General features: G+C 43.8%; 1 protein-coding gene across 5 annotated transcripts in view; it reads left to right on the top strand.

Moving 5' to 3' along the window:
* Nucleotides 1-12,794, top strand: part of SMG6 (SMG6 nonsense mediated mRNA decay factor) — a 200,674-nt gene that overhangs the window by 1,607 nt on the left and 186,273 nt on the right. For 4 of the 5 annotated variants that reach the window (XM_061390647.1, XM_061390651.1, XM_061390649.1 and 1 more), the window contains exons 2-6: nucleotides 762-2,496; nucleotides 3,039-3,231; nucleotides 3,811-3,921; nucleotides 7,094-7,200; nucleotides 7,434-7,512. In XM_061390647.1, coding sequence (XP_061246631.1) covers nucleotides 762-2,496; nucleotides 3,039-3,231; nucleotides 3,811-3,921; nucleotides 7,094-7,200; nucleotides 7,434-7,512 — 2,225 coding nt within the window. Of the gene's footprint in view, nucleotides 1-53; nucleotides 172-761; nucleotides 2,497-3,038; nucleotides 3,232-3,810; nucleotides 3,922-7,093; nucleotides 7,201-7,433; nucleotides 7,513-12,794 lie in introns of those variants that run through there. The other variant, XM_061390648.1, reaches the window with a different exon arrangement.

Raw genomic sequence — 12,794 nt, 5'->3', positions numbered from 1 at the left:
TTCCTTCTCATATTCCATCATCATAGTAGCAGTTAGTCTCAGTATTCTAATGATGATAGTCTGAGTAGTGTTTCCTTGAAATGACTCTACTGGCTGCTGTTAGAGAGTTAGTGAGCATGAGTGGAGATGAAGAATGTGAAAGGAACTGCTTCCTGTTTGCTTCAACCGGAGGTATGCGATTGGGTAGTTGAAAGCCTCAAGAAGAGGATTGTCCTGGCCAAATTCAGTGACTGGAGTTGCAAACTTTTTCTCCAGAGATATCCAGAACTGTGGATTGTTATATGCATACTCCTCATTTTCTCTCTCTTCCCCTATTAGTATGTTAAAAGGACTTAATCACCCCATAAAAAATGTTAGAGGCAGAAGAGACCACAATGGAGCTGAGAGCTCTATAGTAGAAAAAAAAGTCCAATGTAGAACTGGTCAGAGATCTTTTATTCTGACAGTGATGAGGTAGTTTAGGGTCTTGTGGATCCGAGTATGATTTGGGTAAAAATCAAAAGAATATGATTTTTTCCCCCTTACTTCCCTAACTCAAGTGTAGGTAGCTCCAATATAGTTAAGTTTTTAGTTTTGCCAGATGCTGAACAAATATCTTAAACCTAGTAGAATTTCCATTTCTGCAGAAAGTTGCTTCCTTGTCCATCAATATGAACACTTGGATGTATAATTCTTGCTTTACTTTTAGTGACAGTTTTTTTCTTCTTCTTCCCCTTTATTCTTCCACCTTTTCCTCCCCAACACTCTCTCCAACATGGCAGAAAACATGAAGGAGCCCAGGCAGCGAAAAGATAACAGGCGCCCAGATCTGGAAATCTATAAGCCTGGTCTCTCCCGACTAAGAAACAGACCTAAAATCAAGGAACCCTCTGGGAGTGACGAATCGAAGAATGAAGTTGTAAATGACAGAGATTCTTCTGCTGTTGGAAATTGTACCCAACTCATTAAAGATGTCTGCAAAGACAACCCACAGCAAAATGGTCCTGTAGACTCAGAAAATATTCAGGCACAGGAGTCCTTTCCTGGGACTGTTGGACAAGAGGATCGAAGCCTAAGAATTATTAAGAGAACAAAGAAACCAGACATGCAGATCTATCAGCCTGGAAGGCGTTTGCAGACTGTTACCAAAGAAGCCACCAGCCGGGTGGAAGAGGAAGAAATCCTCAACCAGGTAGAGCAACTGAGGGTAGAGGAAGATGAGTGTAGGGGAAATGTGAAAGAGGAGGTGGTGAACAAGCCAGACAGAGAGGAGGCTGAAAAGAGCCTAAGTGGTGACAGAGTAAGGGCTGCAAAGGGAGAAAAAGGAAAGAGGGTAGAAAGGGGGGAAGGGGTGAAGAAAGCAAACGAAGACTCGGCTCAGGGGAAGCCGGGTTCTGCCAAGCGCTACTCCCGCTCAGACAAACGCAGGAACCGCTACCGCACTTGCAGCACCAGCTCGGCGGGGAGCAACAACAGCGCCGAGGGGGCTGGCCTGACTGACAGTGGAAGTCGCCGCCGCCGCCAGGATCGGACCAAGGAGAGGCCCCGACTGAAGAAGCAGGTGTCTATGTCCTCAACCGACTCCTTGGATGAGGACAGAATTGATGAGCCCGATGGACCACGGAGGAGCTCAGAGAGAAAGAAACATTCAGAAAGAAGCTGGTCTGGCCGAGGGGAGGGAGAGCAGAAAAGCAATGGTAAAGAAAATCGAGGTACTCTTCGAGTCACTTTTGATGCAGAAACCATGAACAAAGATTCCCCAGTGGTGAGGTCGGCCAGGGAAGAGGTGGATAGGTTAAAGCCAGACAAAGGCTCGAGCGGTGGGGGCAAAGGCTCTGAGAAGCCGGAGTCCAAAAACCTGAGACAGGAGCTTCGGGGTCGCGGTCGGGGCATTCTCATTCTCCCTGCCCACACCACCCTGTCAGTCAGTTCAGCCGGTTCTCCAGAGTCGACGCCTTTGGGACCTCGGCTTTTATTTGGAACTGGTAGCAAGGGATCTCGGAGTTGGGGCCGGGGAGGCACCACTCGACGATTGTGGGACCCAAACAATCCTGAACAGAAACCCGCTCTAAAGAGCCAGACGCCGCAGCTACATTTCTTGGACACTGATGATGAAGTCAGCCCTACCTCTTGGGGTGACTCACGCCAGGCCCAAGCCTCTTACTATAAGTTTCAGAACTCCGACAACCCCTATTACTACCCCCGGGCACCAGGCCCTGCCTCCCAGTATCCTTACACAGGCTATAGCCCTCTGCAGTACCCGGTAGGCCCTACAAACGGTGTGTACCCAGCGCCTTACTACCCGGGCTACCCAGCTCCATCAGGACAGTATGTGTGTAGCCCTCTCCCTGCCAGCACCATGAGTCCTGAGGAGGTGGAACAGCACATGAGGAACATGCAGCAACAGGAACTGCACCGGCTCCTCCGGGTGGCTGACAACCAAGAACTACAACTCAGCAACCTGCTCTCCAGGGACCGCATCAGTCCTGAGGGCCTGGAGAAGATGGCTCAGCTCAGGTATTGGGTGGGGGGGAATCCCTATCCTGGCTAAAGGGGAGTAGGAATAAGCTGGAGGTGTACAGGGCCCCATAGCTGAGGAAGGGAGAAGCCTTTCAGGTAAACTCCCGGGTGTTACCTCCCTTTCATATTAATTTTTGTAAGGGAAGGGAAGTTAGAACGGAGCAGAAAAATTTGTTTCTAGTCCTAGAAATGATCGTGCTTCCCACTTTTTAAGAAGAAAAAAATCTTTTAAGAGAGCATGGACTCTGGATATGGAAAAGGAAAGACTTTCTAAAGTGCCGAGAAATAAACAGCATGTACCCTGTTACTTTGGCTGTTAAATTCAGGTAGAGGTACATGGGGAAGAACTACTTTCCTAGACAACTTGTCTTTAGAATGACATTCTGCTGTGCAGAATGGAAGCTAGAGTGAGAGCTATACCTGGTGGCGTTTTGGATTTCCTGCCAAGGAAGGTGTGTGATTTGCAGGGACCTCAGGTCTTGGGTCTAGCCTTCCCTGTGGTATATTTGGAGCTAGAAGTTGCATGTATTTTATTCCAGAGCTGAACTGCTGCAGCTATATGAGCGCTGTATTCTATTAGATATTGAGTTCTCTGATAATCAGAATGTGGATCAGATCCTGTGGAAGAATGCTTTCTATCAGGTGATTGAGAAGTTCAGGCAGCTTCTCAAGGATCCGAATGTTGAGAACCCAGAACAGATTCGGAACAGACTTTTGGAGCTCTTGGATGAGGTAAACCATCATCTTTATGCCCTCAGGATAAAGGCTTCAGCATCCTTTAGTTGTGATGAGTTTTTACCACCCGAAATACCATGTTTTATAATAGAACATTGACGACAAACGTTATGCTTTTTTCTTGAGTTTAGGCCTACCCTACCTCTGTTGCTTCCTTGACACTATAATTTAACCGACAGGTGGAGTTAGTTTTGAGCTTGGAAGCTTTCTGAATGTCTTACCTGGAATGTGTGTTCATGTGTGTGTGTGTGTTTTTGACTGCACCTTGCAGCATGTGGGCTCTTAGTTCCCTGACCAGGGATCAAACCCATGCCCTCTGCAGTGGAAGCTCAGTCTTAACCACTGGACTGCCAGGCAAGTCCCTGTGTATGTTTTCATATCTTTAAAACCACAGAAAGGCTTATGCTATCAGTTTGTCTTGGGTTTAGTTGGTGGCCACTAAATACTGCACATACCTCCCTTAACATCTGCTGGCTGAACAATAGCAGAACTGTGAAAGGGTTACTTGCCCCAGTTTCTGGGTAGAATGAATCAGAACAGGCTGATTTGGCTGATTCTTATTTTTTCTCTTTATAGGGTAGTGACTTCTTTGATAGTTTGCTTCAGAAGCTGCAGGTCACTTATAAGTTCAAACTGGAGGACTACATGGACGGTCTTGCCATTCGCAGCAAGCCATTACGAAAGACAGTAAGCCAGCTTCTTTATCTTAAACTTATTCATTCACTTAGTAAGCATTTATTTAGTGTTAGTTCATTGGAAGGACTGATGCTGAGGCTGAAACTCCAATACTTTGGCCACGTCATGTGAAGAGTTGACTCATTGGAAAAGACCCTGATGCTGGGAGGGATTGGGGGCAGGAGGAGAAGGGGACGACAGAGGATGAGATGGCTGGATGGCACCACCGACTCAATGCACATGAGTTTGGGTGAACTCTGGGAGTTGGTGATGGACAGGGAGGCCTGGAGTGCTGCGATTCATGGGGTCGAAAAGAGTCGGACACGACTGAGTGAGTGAACTGAACTGAACTGAATGTGCTCGTCACTGTGCTGGGTGTTGAGGAAACAAGAATGAAAGACGAGCGTTCCCCCACTCGTCTGTGGGGGAACAGATGAGTTAAAGCAACAGTTATAATGTAATGTCATAAATACTGTAGTAGTGGTATGTATAGAGTGTAGAGGGCATTGGGTCTGCTAGAGACTGATGGAGGGGTCAAAGAAGGTTTCTTAGTGACTGTCAGGTTGAGTTTTGAAACATGACTAGGAGTGGAAGGGGCAGTTTAGACGCAGGGCACAGTGAGAGGACCACACCTTGTTGGGAAAGTTGAAGTCAGCGTGCTGATGTCTGTAATGTGGGTTGGGCTGTTGGAGGAGGTAAAGTTAATGAAGTAGGAAGGGATGGATCATAAACTCTTAGGTGTCATGCTGAAGATTTTGGGTTTTTTTCCTGAAAGGAGTGAGGAGCTGTTGATTGATTTTCAGCAAATGGATGGCATAGATATGTTCTTGGGAATCACTCAGCAATTAGATGAGTTTGGGCAAGAGTGGAGGTAGGAGAGTTGGGTGTGGGTGTGAACTGAGGTAGAGGAAGTGGAGGTGAAGAGGAGACAGATTGGAAGACTGTAGGGAGCAGCATTGAATTGCCGGCTGGTTCAGTATGAATGTCCAGATCGGAGGCGTGAGGAGGAGTCCAGATCCTCCCCACATTGTGTGTCCTAGAAGAGAGGCTTCGAAGGAGGAGGTTAGTTCTGTTTTGAATCAGCTTGAGTAGAGGAGCTGGATATGAACAAATGAATGTTTTGGTCTGTCTGGAGCTCAAGAGAAAGAGCTGGAGTGGTGATAGAGATTCAGAAGTTGTCAATGTATAGGTGATAGTTGAAAGGACCACCTATAAAGTTGGGAAACTAGGAGAGCCAGCCTGAGAGCAGGGAGTCAGATTTTAGGGTGGTGGTGGGTAAAATGGTCAAGTGCTATAAAAACCCTCACATGTCACAATTGCTGAAAAGTATCGGTTGGGTTGGATGACCTTATCACCAGTTACGTTACTTGGAGAGGATGGAAACCAGATCAAAGTGAATGAGAAGTAGGGTAGCAGATACAATGAGACGGTAGCCTAGGCTGTTGTAAGAAGGCTGTGAAGGCAAGGAGGAAAGGGAAGTTAGTAGTTAAAAGACATAGTGCCAAGAGAAGTTTGCTTTTAAGCTTGGAGAGACTTTAGTGTAAATGTTTGTTGAGAGGAAAGGGCCAACGGAGAGTAAGAGGTCAATTCATTAGAGAAACGAGTGTGATTTATGGAGCAGAGCCTTCCTCTTGCCTTTCTGCTCCTGATCAGTTGCCACGCAGAAGCAGTATTACTAATCAACAAGTACTTGACGAGTCCCTCCTACGCACCAGGTGCCATTCTAGGCACACGTAATTCAGCCTGGAACAAGAACGCTGTGGTCCCAACTCTCAGAGTTTAGTTTGATTAGGGGTGAGTACAGGTGTTGGATTAGTAACTGCAGGTGTAGTGACTTCTGCAAAGGGTGTTGTGGGGCTGTGGTATAGGTGTAAAGGGGCCTAGCGGATCATAGAGGCCTGAGGAAGTCATGGTTAAGCTAAGGCTGAAGACCCAAGATATTAGCCAGGTGAAGTGTTTGTTGCTCAGTCTTGTCCGACTCTTTGCAACCCCATGGACTGTAGCCCACCAGGCTCCTCTGCCCATGGAATTCTCCAGGCAAGAATGCTAGAGTGGGTAGCCATTCCCTTCTCCAAGAAATCTTCCCAACCCAGGGATTGAACCCCACATCTCCTGCATTGGCAGGCTGATTCTTTACTGCTGAGCCACCAGGGAAGCTCCTAACAGTATGTTGTAACAGCATATACATGTTATGAAGTGATGTTCCTTAAGAAGGCTTTTTTGTTGAGCTCATGTCTTAGGGTAGTTAAAGTTTTACTCTTGTCTTCTCATTGAGGGACAGATGCCAAGCCCATCAGTGAGAAAACATACATGTAGTATTCCCAGTCCTGGATGTTGTGGGTGTTTGGTAAAGGATTGTAACTTACTGTTTTAGAGAATTATTGCTGCTGCTACTAAGTCGCTTCAGTCATGTCTCACTCTGTGCAACCCCATAGACGGCAGCCCACCAGGCTCCGCCGTCCCTGGGATTCTCCAGGCAAGAGCACTGGAGTGGGTTGCCACTGCCCTCTCCATTGTGTGAAAGTGAAAAGTGAAAGTGAAGTCGCTCAGTCGCGTCCGACTCCTAGCGACCCCATGGACTGCAGCCTACCAGGCTCCTCCATCCATGGGATTTTCCAGACAAGAGTACTGGAGTGGCTTGCCATTGCCTTCTCCGTAGGGAATTATTATTGTCCTGCAAAGGAGATGGAGTACAGTAACACAATACAGTTGTATTGTTTGAGGAGAGAAAGATGATGGAAGGATGGAAAGGAAAGAACAAACAACAGTTTTAATACTCTATTTGTATATCACTGTGCATGGCTTGTGGAATCACAGTTCCCCAACCAGGGATCATACCCAGGCCCACAGCAGTGAACGTGCTAAGTCTTAATCACTGGACTGCCAGGGAAATCCCTGTATATCACTTTATAATTCATAAAGTATTCTTACACATTTTCCCTCCAGTTTCCCTGTGAGATAGGTATTTTTATATTCCGATGGAGAAGCTGAGTCCCAGAGACTTAGTTGAGGTTACCCAGCTACTACAAAGACAGGCAGAATGTTTTTCCATTTGACTGGACTTTGTTGAGGATTGCTGGTCGCTTATTAATGTTGCTCTGTGATTTTGACCCTCTCCCTGTCCTTTGGGGTTGAAGTTAGAGTTTCTTGGGTAGATGCTGCTAACGGGTCGTTTCTCCTGAAGGTAAAATATGCCTTGATCAGTGCCCAGCGATGTATGATTTGCCAAGGAGATATTGCCAGGTATCGGGAGCAAGCCAACGACACGGCAAATTATGGGAAGGCGCGCAGGTACTGTTGCCTCTTGTTCGTTACTCCTCTTCCCCTGTGTGGCTTTAACCTAGGCCCTGTTGAGAGCAGTGGCCCACCTGAGCTGCGTCCTGTACATACGTCCTACAGGTGCTCCCATAGGCCTCATGCTTTACCACTCGAGGGTTACAGCTTAAGTAGTAAGGGCTATCAGCTGATAAATTGGGAAAGTGTTAATACAGAAATATTTTTTAAAAATTGTTTTTCTGTTCTAGCTGGTACCTGAAGGCCCAGCATATTGCTCCGAAGAATGGGCGCCCTTATAACCAGTTGGCTCTGCTGGCTGTGTATACGGTAAGAAATTTTGGATGGGGCAGTATTTTGCAGGCAGTATGTAAGATATATGGATTTTGATAGCATCAAGTCCTGGAACTAGAACTCATCTGAACACCCAACCCAAAGTATACCCCCTTCTGTCTGCCATCCTCACACTCCTTTTGTTAACTGTTGCTTTCAGAGGTAAGCTGTGAGGGACTTTTCACTTCAGTTGAATCCACTTTCAGTACACGTAAGTTCCCAGGGGAATGCTTACGTGGCAGCCAAACATTACTCGCTGTTTTTGACCAAGGTTTCTGCTCTGAATCTTGTCATGTTTCCCTTCCCTAGGTTGAACTAGGTTACTCATCTCTAGAAGGAAAGGAAGGCTCCCTGTATGTCTCCCCTTTAAAGTCCTCAACTAAGTATACCCTTCCTTCCTTTTCCCGGATCATCACCTTATTCATCTGAGCTGATTTTCACCTTAGGAGTCTTTTTAGCAGAAGCGCAGTAAATGCCAAATCGTACCTGTCTGATCTTGCTGAACTCCTCTAAATGTGGCTCTCACAGTGAGCCTTGGGATCTGACAGAGCCCCTAGTAAGGAAACTGACTTCAAGGGGGAGGGGCCAATTGCAGGTACCAAAGGTTTAAATACAAGGGGCAGTTAACGTGTTCATTGGCAGGGAGAGTTTTCTTAACGCTGTAAAATTCATTGCCCACATAAACAGCGTTTGAATTGATATTTTTATCCTTTATTCCACACACACACAAAAATTCCTAACACTTTAATTATGGATTGACATTGTTAATAAGGAATGGGGTTTAAGGATACACTTTTTGCGGAATCTATGAATTTCTCTCTCTCTGCTTTCTACCTCTGTCCTATTCTCTTTTAGATATGTGTTGAGATTTTTTTCTCCCCTCTTTGTGGCTTTTTCTCTCCCCTTTAGTCTTATTTGTTAACTAGAAAATATAAAAAAAAAATTTCCCCTCAATGGCTTTAAAAAAATTGTGATAAAATTCATGTGAGAAAATTAACCATTAATTACGGTCTGTACCTAGGAGTGAGATTGCTGGGTCAAATGGTAATGCTGTGTTTCCCTTTTTGAGAATCTGCCAAGCTGTTTCTTATAGTGATTGCAGCATTTTATATTTCTGCCAGCGGTATAGGGGAGTTCCAGTTTCTTCATGTTCTTGCTGATGTTTATTACTTTTCATTGCTTAGAGTTTGACCAACCTCGTGGGTATGAAGTGATATCTCATTGTGGTTCCCTCCTCCCTACCTGGGGACTGTTTTTTGTTCTTCTTTAGTATATTTTTTAAATTTTTTGGTCAGTTTTAGGTTTACAGAAAAATTGAGCAGAAAGTACAGAGAGTTCCTGTATACTTCTTCAACTCCCAGTTTTCCCTATTATTAACATCTTTCATTAGTATAGTACATTAGGTATAGTTAGTGAGCCAGTACAGGTACATTTATTAATACTAAAGTCCACAGCTTACACTTGGGTTCACTTTTATTCTTGTACACTCTGTGAGTTTGAACAAATGTATCCATGTGTCCACCATTACAGGATCACAGAATGTTTTCAGTGCCCTAAAAATAATAACCCTGTGCTTCGCCATTCACCCCTTTATCCTTCTTCCCTCCCCCAGGCCTCTGTCAATCACTGATATTTTTTACTGTCTCTCTAGTTTTGACTTTTCCAGAATGTCATATAGTTGGAACCACCCTGTATGTAGCCTTTTCATGTTGGCTTCTTTCATTTAGCACTTAGAGGTATTTTTGTGACTTGATAGCTCTTTTTGTTTATTGATGAGTAGTATTCCAGTGTATTGATGTACCACAGTTTATCCATTCCCCTATTGAAGGACATCTTGGTTATTTCCAGGTTGGAAATATCCTTGGACTATCAAATGCTAGAAACATTTGTGTGCACGTTTTTTTGTGGACGTAAGTTCTCAACTCATTTGGATAGCTACTTAGGAGTGTGATTGCTGGGTTGTGTGGTTAGGGCATATATAGATTTGGAAGAACCTGTCAAACTGTCTTCCAAAGTGGCTGTACCATTTGGTGTTCCCACCTATTGCTGTGCATCCTTTTAAGCATTTGGTCTTGTCAGTGTTCTGGATTTTGCTCTTTCTAATAGGTTTGCAGAATCCTATTTGTGTTAGGCTTTGTTTTAACTTACAATTCCCTAATGACAGATGATGTACAGCATCTTTTCATATGCTTGTTTGCTTTCTGTGTATTTTTGGTGAGATGTCTGTTTAGATCTTTTGCCCATTCTTAAATTGGATTGTTTTCTTATTGTTGGCTTTTTTTTTTTTTAATATTTGGCTGCGCTGAGTCTTAGTTGTGGTATGTAGAGTCTTCAATCTTCCTTGTGGCATTCAGAATATTTTAGGTGTGGCCTGTGGGATCTAGTTCCCTGGCCAGGAATCGAACCTAAGCTCCCCTGCATTGGAAGCATGGCATCTTAGCCACTGGACCACCAGGGAAGTCCCTGTTGTTGAGTTTTTAGAGCTCGTCTATTTTGGATACCAGTCCTTTATCAGATATGTGTTTTACAAATATTTTCTCTCAATCTGTAGTTTTTATCTTCTTAGTGTTTCTCACAGAGCAGAAGTTTTTAAAATCAATGAAATCTAAGAACTTCATCACCTTTTTTTTTTTTATGGATTGTGCTTTCAGTGTTGTATCTGAGAAGGCATGGCTAAACACGTTACCTAGATTTTCTTCTCTGTTATCTCCTAGGAGTTGTAGAGTTTTACATTTTGCACGTAAGTCTGTAGTCCATTTAGAGTTAATTTCTGTGAAAGGTGTAATGTCTATGTGTAGATTCATGGTTTTGCATGTGGGTGTCCAGTTGTTTTCAACACTATTTGCTGAAAAGACTCTGCTTTCTCCTTTAAACTGCCTTTGCTCCTTTGTCAGAAATCAACTGACTGTATTTGTGAAGGTGTGTTTCTGGGTTCTGTGTTCTGTTTCATTGATCTACTTGTTTATTCTCTGGCCAGTTCCACACTGTCTTGATTACTATAGCTAGCTTTATAGCAAATCTGGAAGTCAGGTAGTATCAGTATTGTGTAGGCTATCCTGGATTTTTTTTTTTCTGCCTTTTCACGTAAACTTTATAATCAGTTTGTGTGAAGTGGTAGCTCACATTTGATTTGCACTTCCCTAATGTTTAATGATATTTAGCATCTTAGTAAAGTAATGCTTAAAATTCTCCAAGCCAGGCTTCAGCAATATGTGAACCGTGAACTTCCTAATGTTCAAGCTGGTTTTAGAAAAGGCAGAGGAAGCAGAGATCAAATTGCCAACATCCGCTGGATCATCGAAAAAGCAAGAGAGTTCCAGAAAAACATCTATTTCTGCTTTATTGACTATGCCAAAGCCTTTGACTGTGTGGATCACAATAAACTGTGAAAAATTCTTCAAGAGATGGGAATACCAGACCACTTGATCTGCCTCTTGAGAAATTTGTATGCAGGTCAGGAAGCAACAGTTAGAACTGGACATGGAACAACAGACTGGTTCCAAATAGGAAAAGGAGTACGTCAAGGCTGTATATTGTCACCCTGTTTATTTAACTTCTATGCAGAGTACATCATGAGAAACGCTGGACTGGAAGAAACACAAGCTGGAATCAAGATTGCCGGGAGAAATATCAATAACCTCAGATATGCAGATGACACCACCCTTATGGCAGAAAGTGAAGAGGAACTAAAAAGCCTCTTGATGAAAGTCAAAGTGGAGAGTGAAAAAGTTGGCTTAAAGCTCCACATTCAGAAAACGAAGATCATGGCATCCGGTCCCATCACTTCATGGGAAATAGATGGGGAAACAGTGGAAACAGTGTCAGACTTTATTTTTCTGGGCTCCAAAATCACTGCAGATGGTGACTGCAGCCATGAAATTAAAAGACGCTTACTCCTTGGAAGGAAAGTTATGACCAACCTAGATAGCATATTGAAAAGCAGAGACATTACTTTGCCAACAAAAGTCCGTTTAGTCAAGGTTATGGTTTTTCCAGTGGTCATGTATGGATGTGAGAGTTGGACTGTGAAGAAGGCTTAGCGCCAAAGAATTGATGCCTCTGAACTGTGGTGTTGGAGAAGACTCTTGAGAGTCCCTTGGACTGCAAGGAGATCCAACCAGTCCATTCTGAAGGAGATCAGCCCTGGGATTTCTTTGGAAGGAATGATGCTAAAGCTGAAACTCCAATACTTTGGCCACCTCATGCAAAGAGTTGACTCATTGGAAAAGACTCTGATGCTGGGAGGGATTGGGGGCAGGAGGAGAAGGGGACAACAGAGGATGAGATGGCTGGATGGCATCACTGACTCGATGGACATGAGTCTGAGTGAACTCTGGGAGTTGGTGATGGACAGGGAGGCCTGGCATGCTGCGGTTCATGGGGTTGCAAAGAGTCAGACACGACTGAGCGACTGATCTGATCTGATCTGATCATATGCTTGTTAGTCTGTTCAAGTCCTTTACCCATTTTTTTTAAATCAATAAAATAAAATTCTTTTAACTTATTTAGTTTTTAATTGAAGGATAATTGCTTTACAGAGTTTTGTTTACTGTCAAACCTCAGCGAAAATTTTAACTGTGATCACACAGAAAGCAAAATTTGCCGTCTTTAAAAGCATACTGTTTCAGTAGTGTTGAGTACATTGCCGTTGTTGTGCAGATTAATCTCCAGAACTCTTTTCATCTTACAGAACTGAAACTCTCTACCCATTAAACAGCAACTCTCTGTTCTCCCCTCCTTCTGGCCATTGGTAACCACCTTTCTTCTTTCTGTCTCTGTGAATTTGTGTACTCTAGTTACCGAATATACATGGAATCAAAAAGTATCTGTCTTTTTGTGACCGGCTTATTTCCCTTAGCATTAAATCCTCAAGGTTCATCCATGTTACAGCTTATGTCAGTTTTCACCTTAAGGCTGAGTGATATTCAGTTGTGTATATATCATATGTTGTTTTTCATTTCATTTCTCAATGGACGTGTCTACCTTTGACCATTGTGAATAATACCACTACGAATATGAGTGTACAAATACCTCTTTAAGACCCTGCTTTCGATTCTTTTGGGCATATACTCAGAAGTGGAGTTGTTGGATCATGTGGTAATCGGGCAATAGCATTTTCAGTTTTCTGAAGAATCACCATACCAACAGCTGTACCACTTTATAGTCCCACAAGGATGCCAGTTTATCTGCGTCCTTGCTAAAGCACACTATTTTTTGTTGTGTGTGTGTGTTTTTGAATAGTAGCCAACCTAATTGCTTTCAAAGCTGTATGGCATTGT

The sequence above is a fragment of the Bos javanicus genome, chromosome 19, assembly GCF_032452875.1.
Source record: "Bos javanicus breed banteng chromosome 19, ARS-OSU_banteng_1.0, whole genome shotgun sequence".
In the NCBI taxonomy this organism is placed as follows: Eukaryota; Metazoa; Chordata; class Mammalia; order Artiodactyla; family Bovidae; genus Bos; species Bos javanicus.
This window is presented reverse-complemented; position numbering and strand designations above follow the sequence as displayed.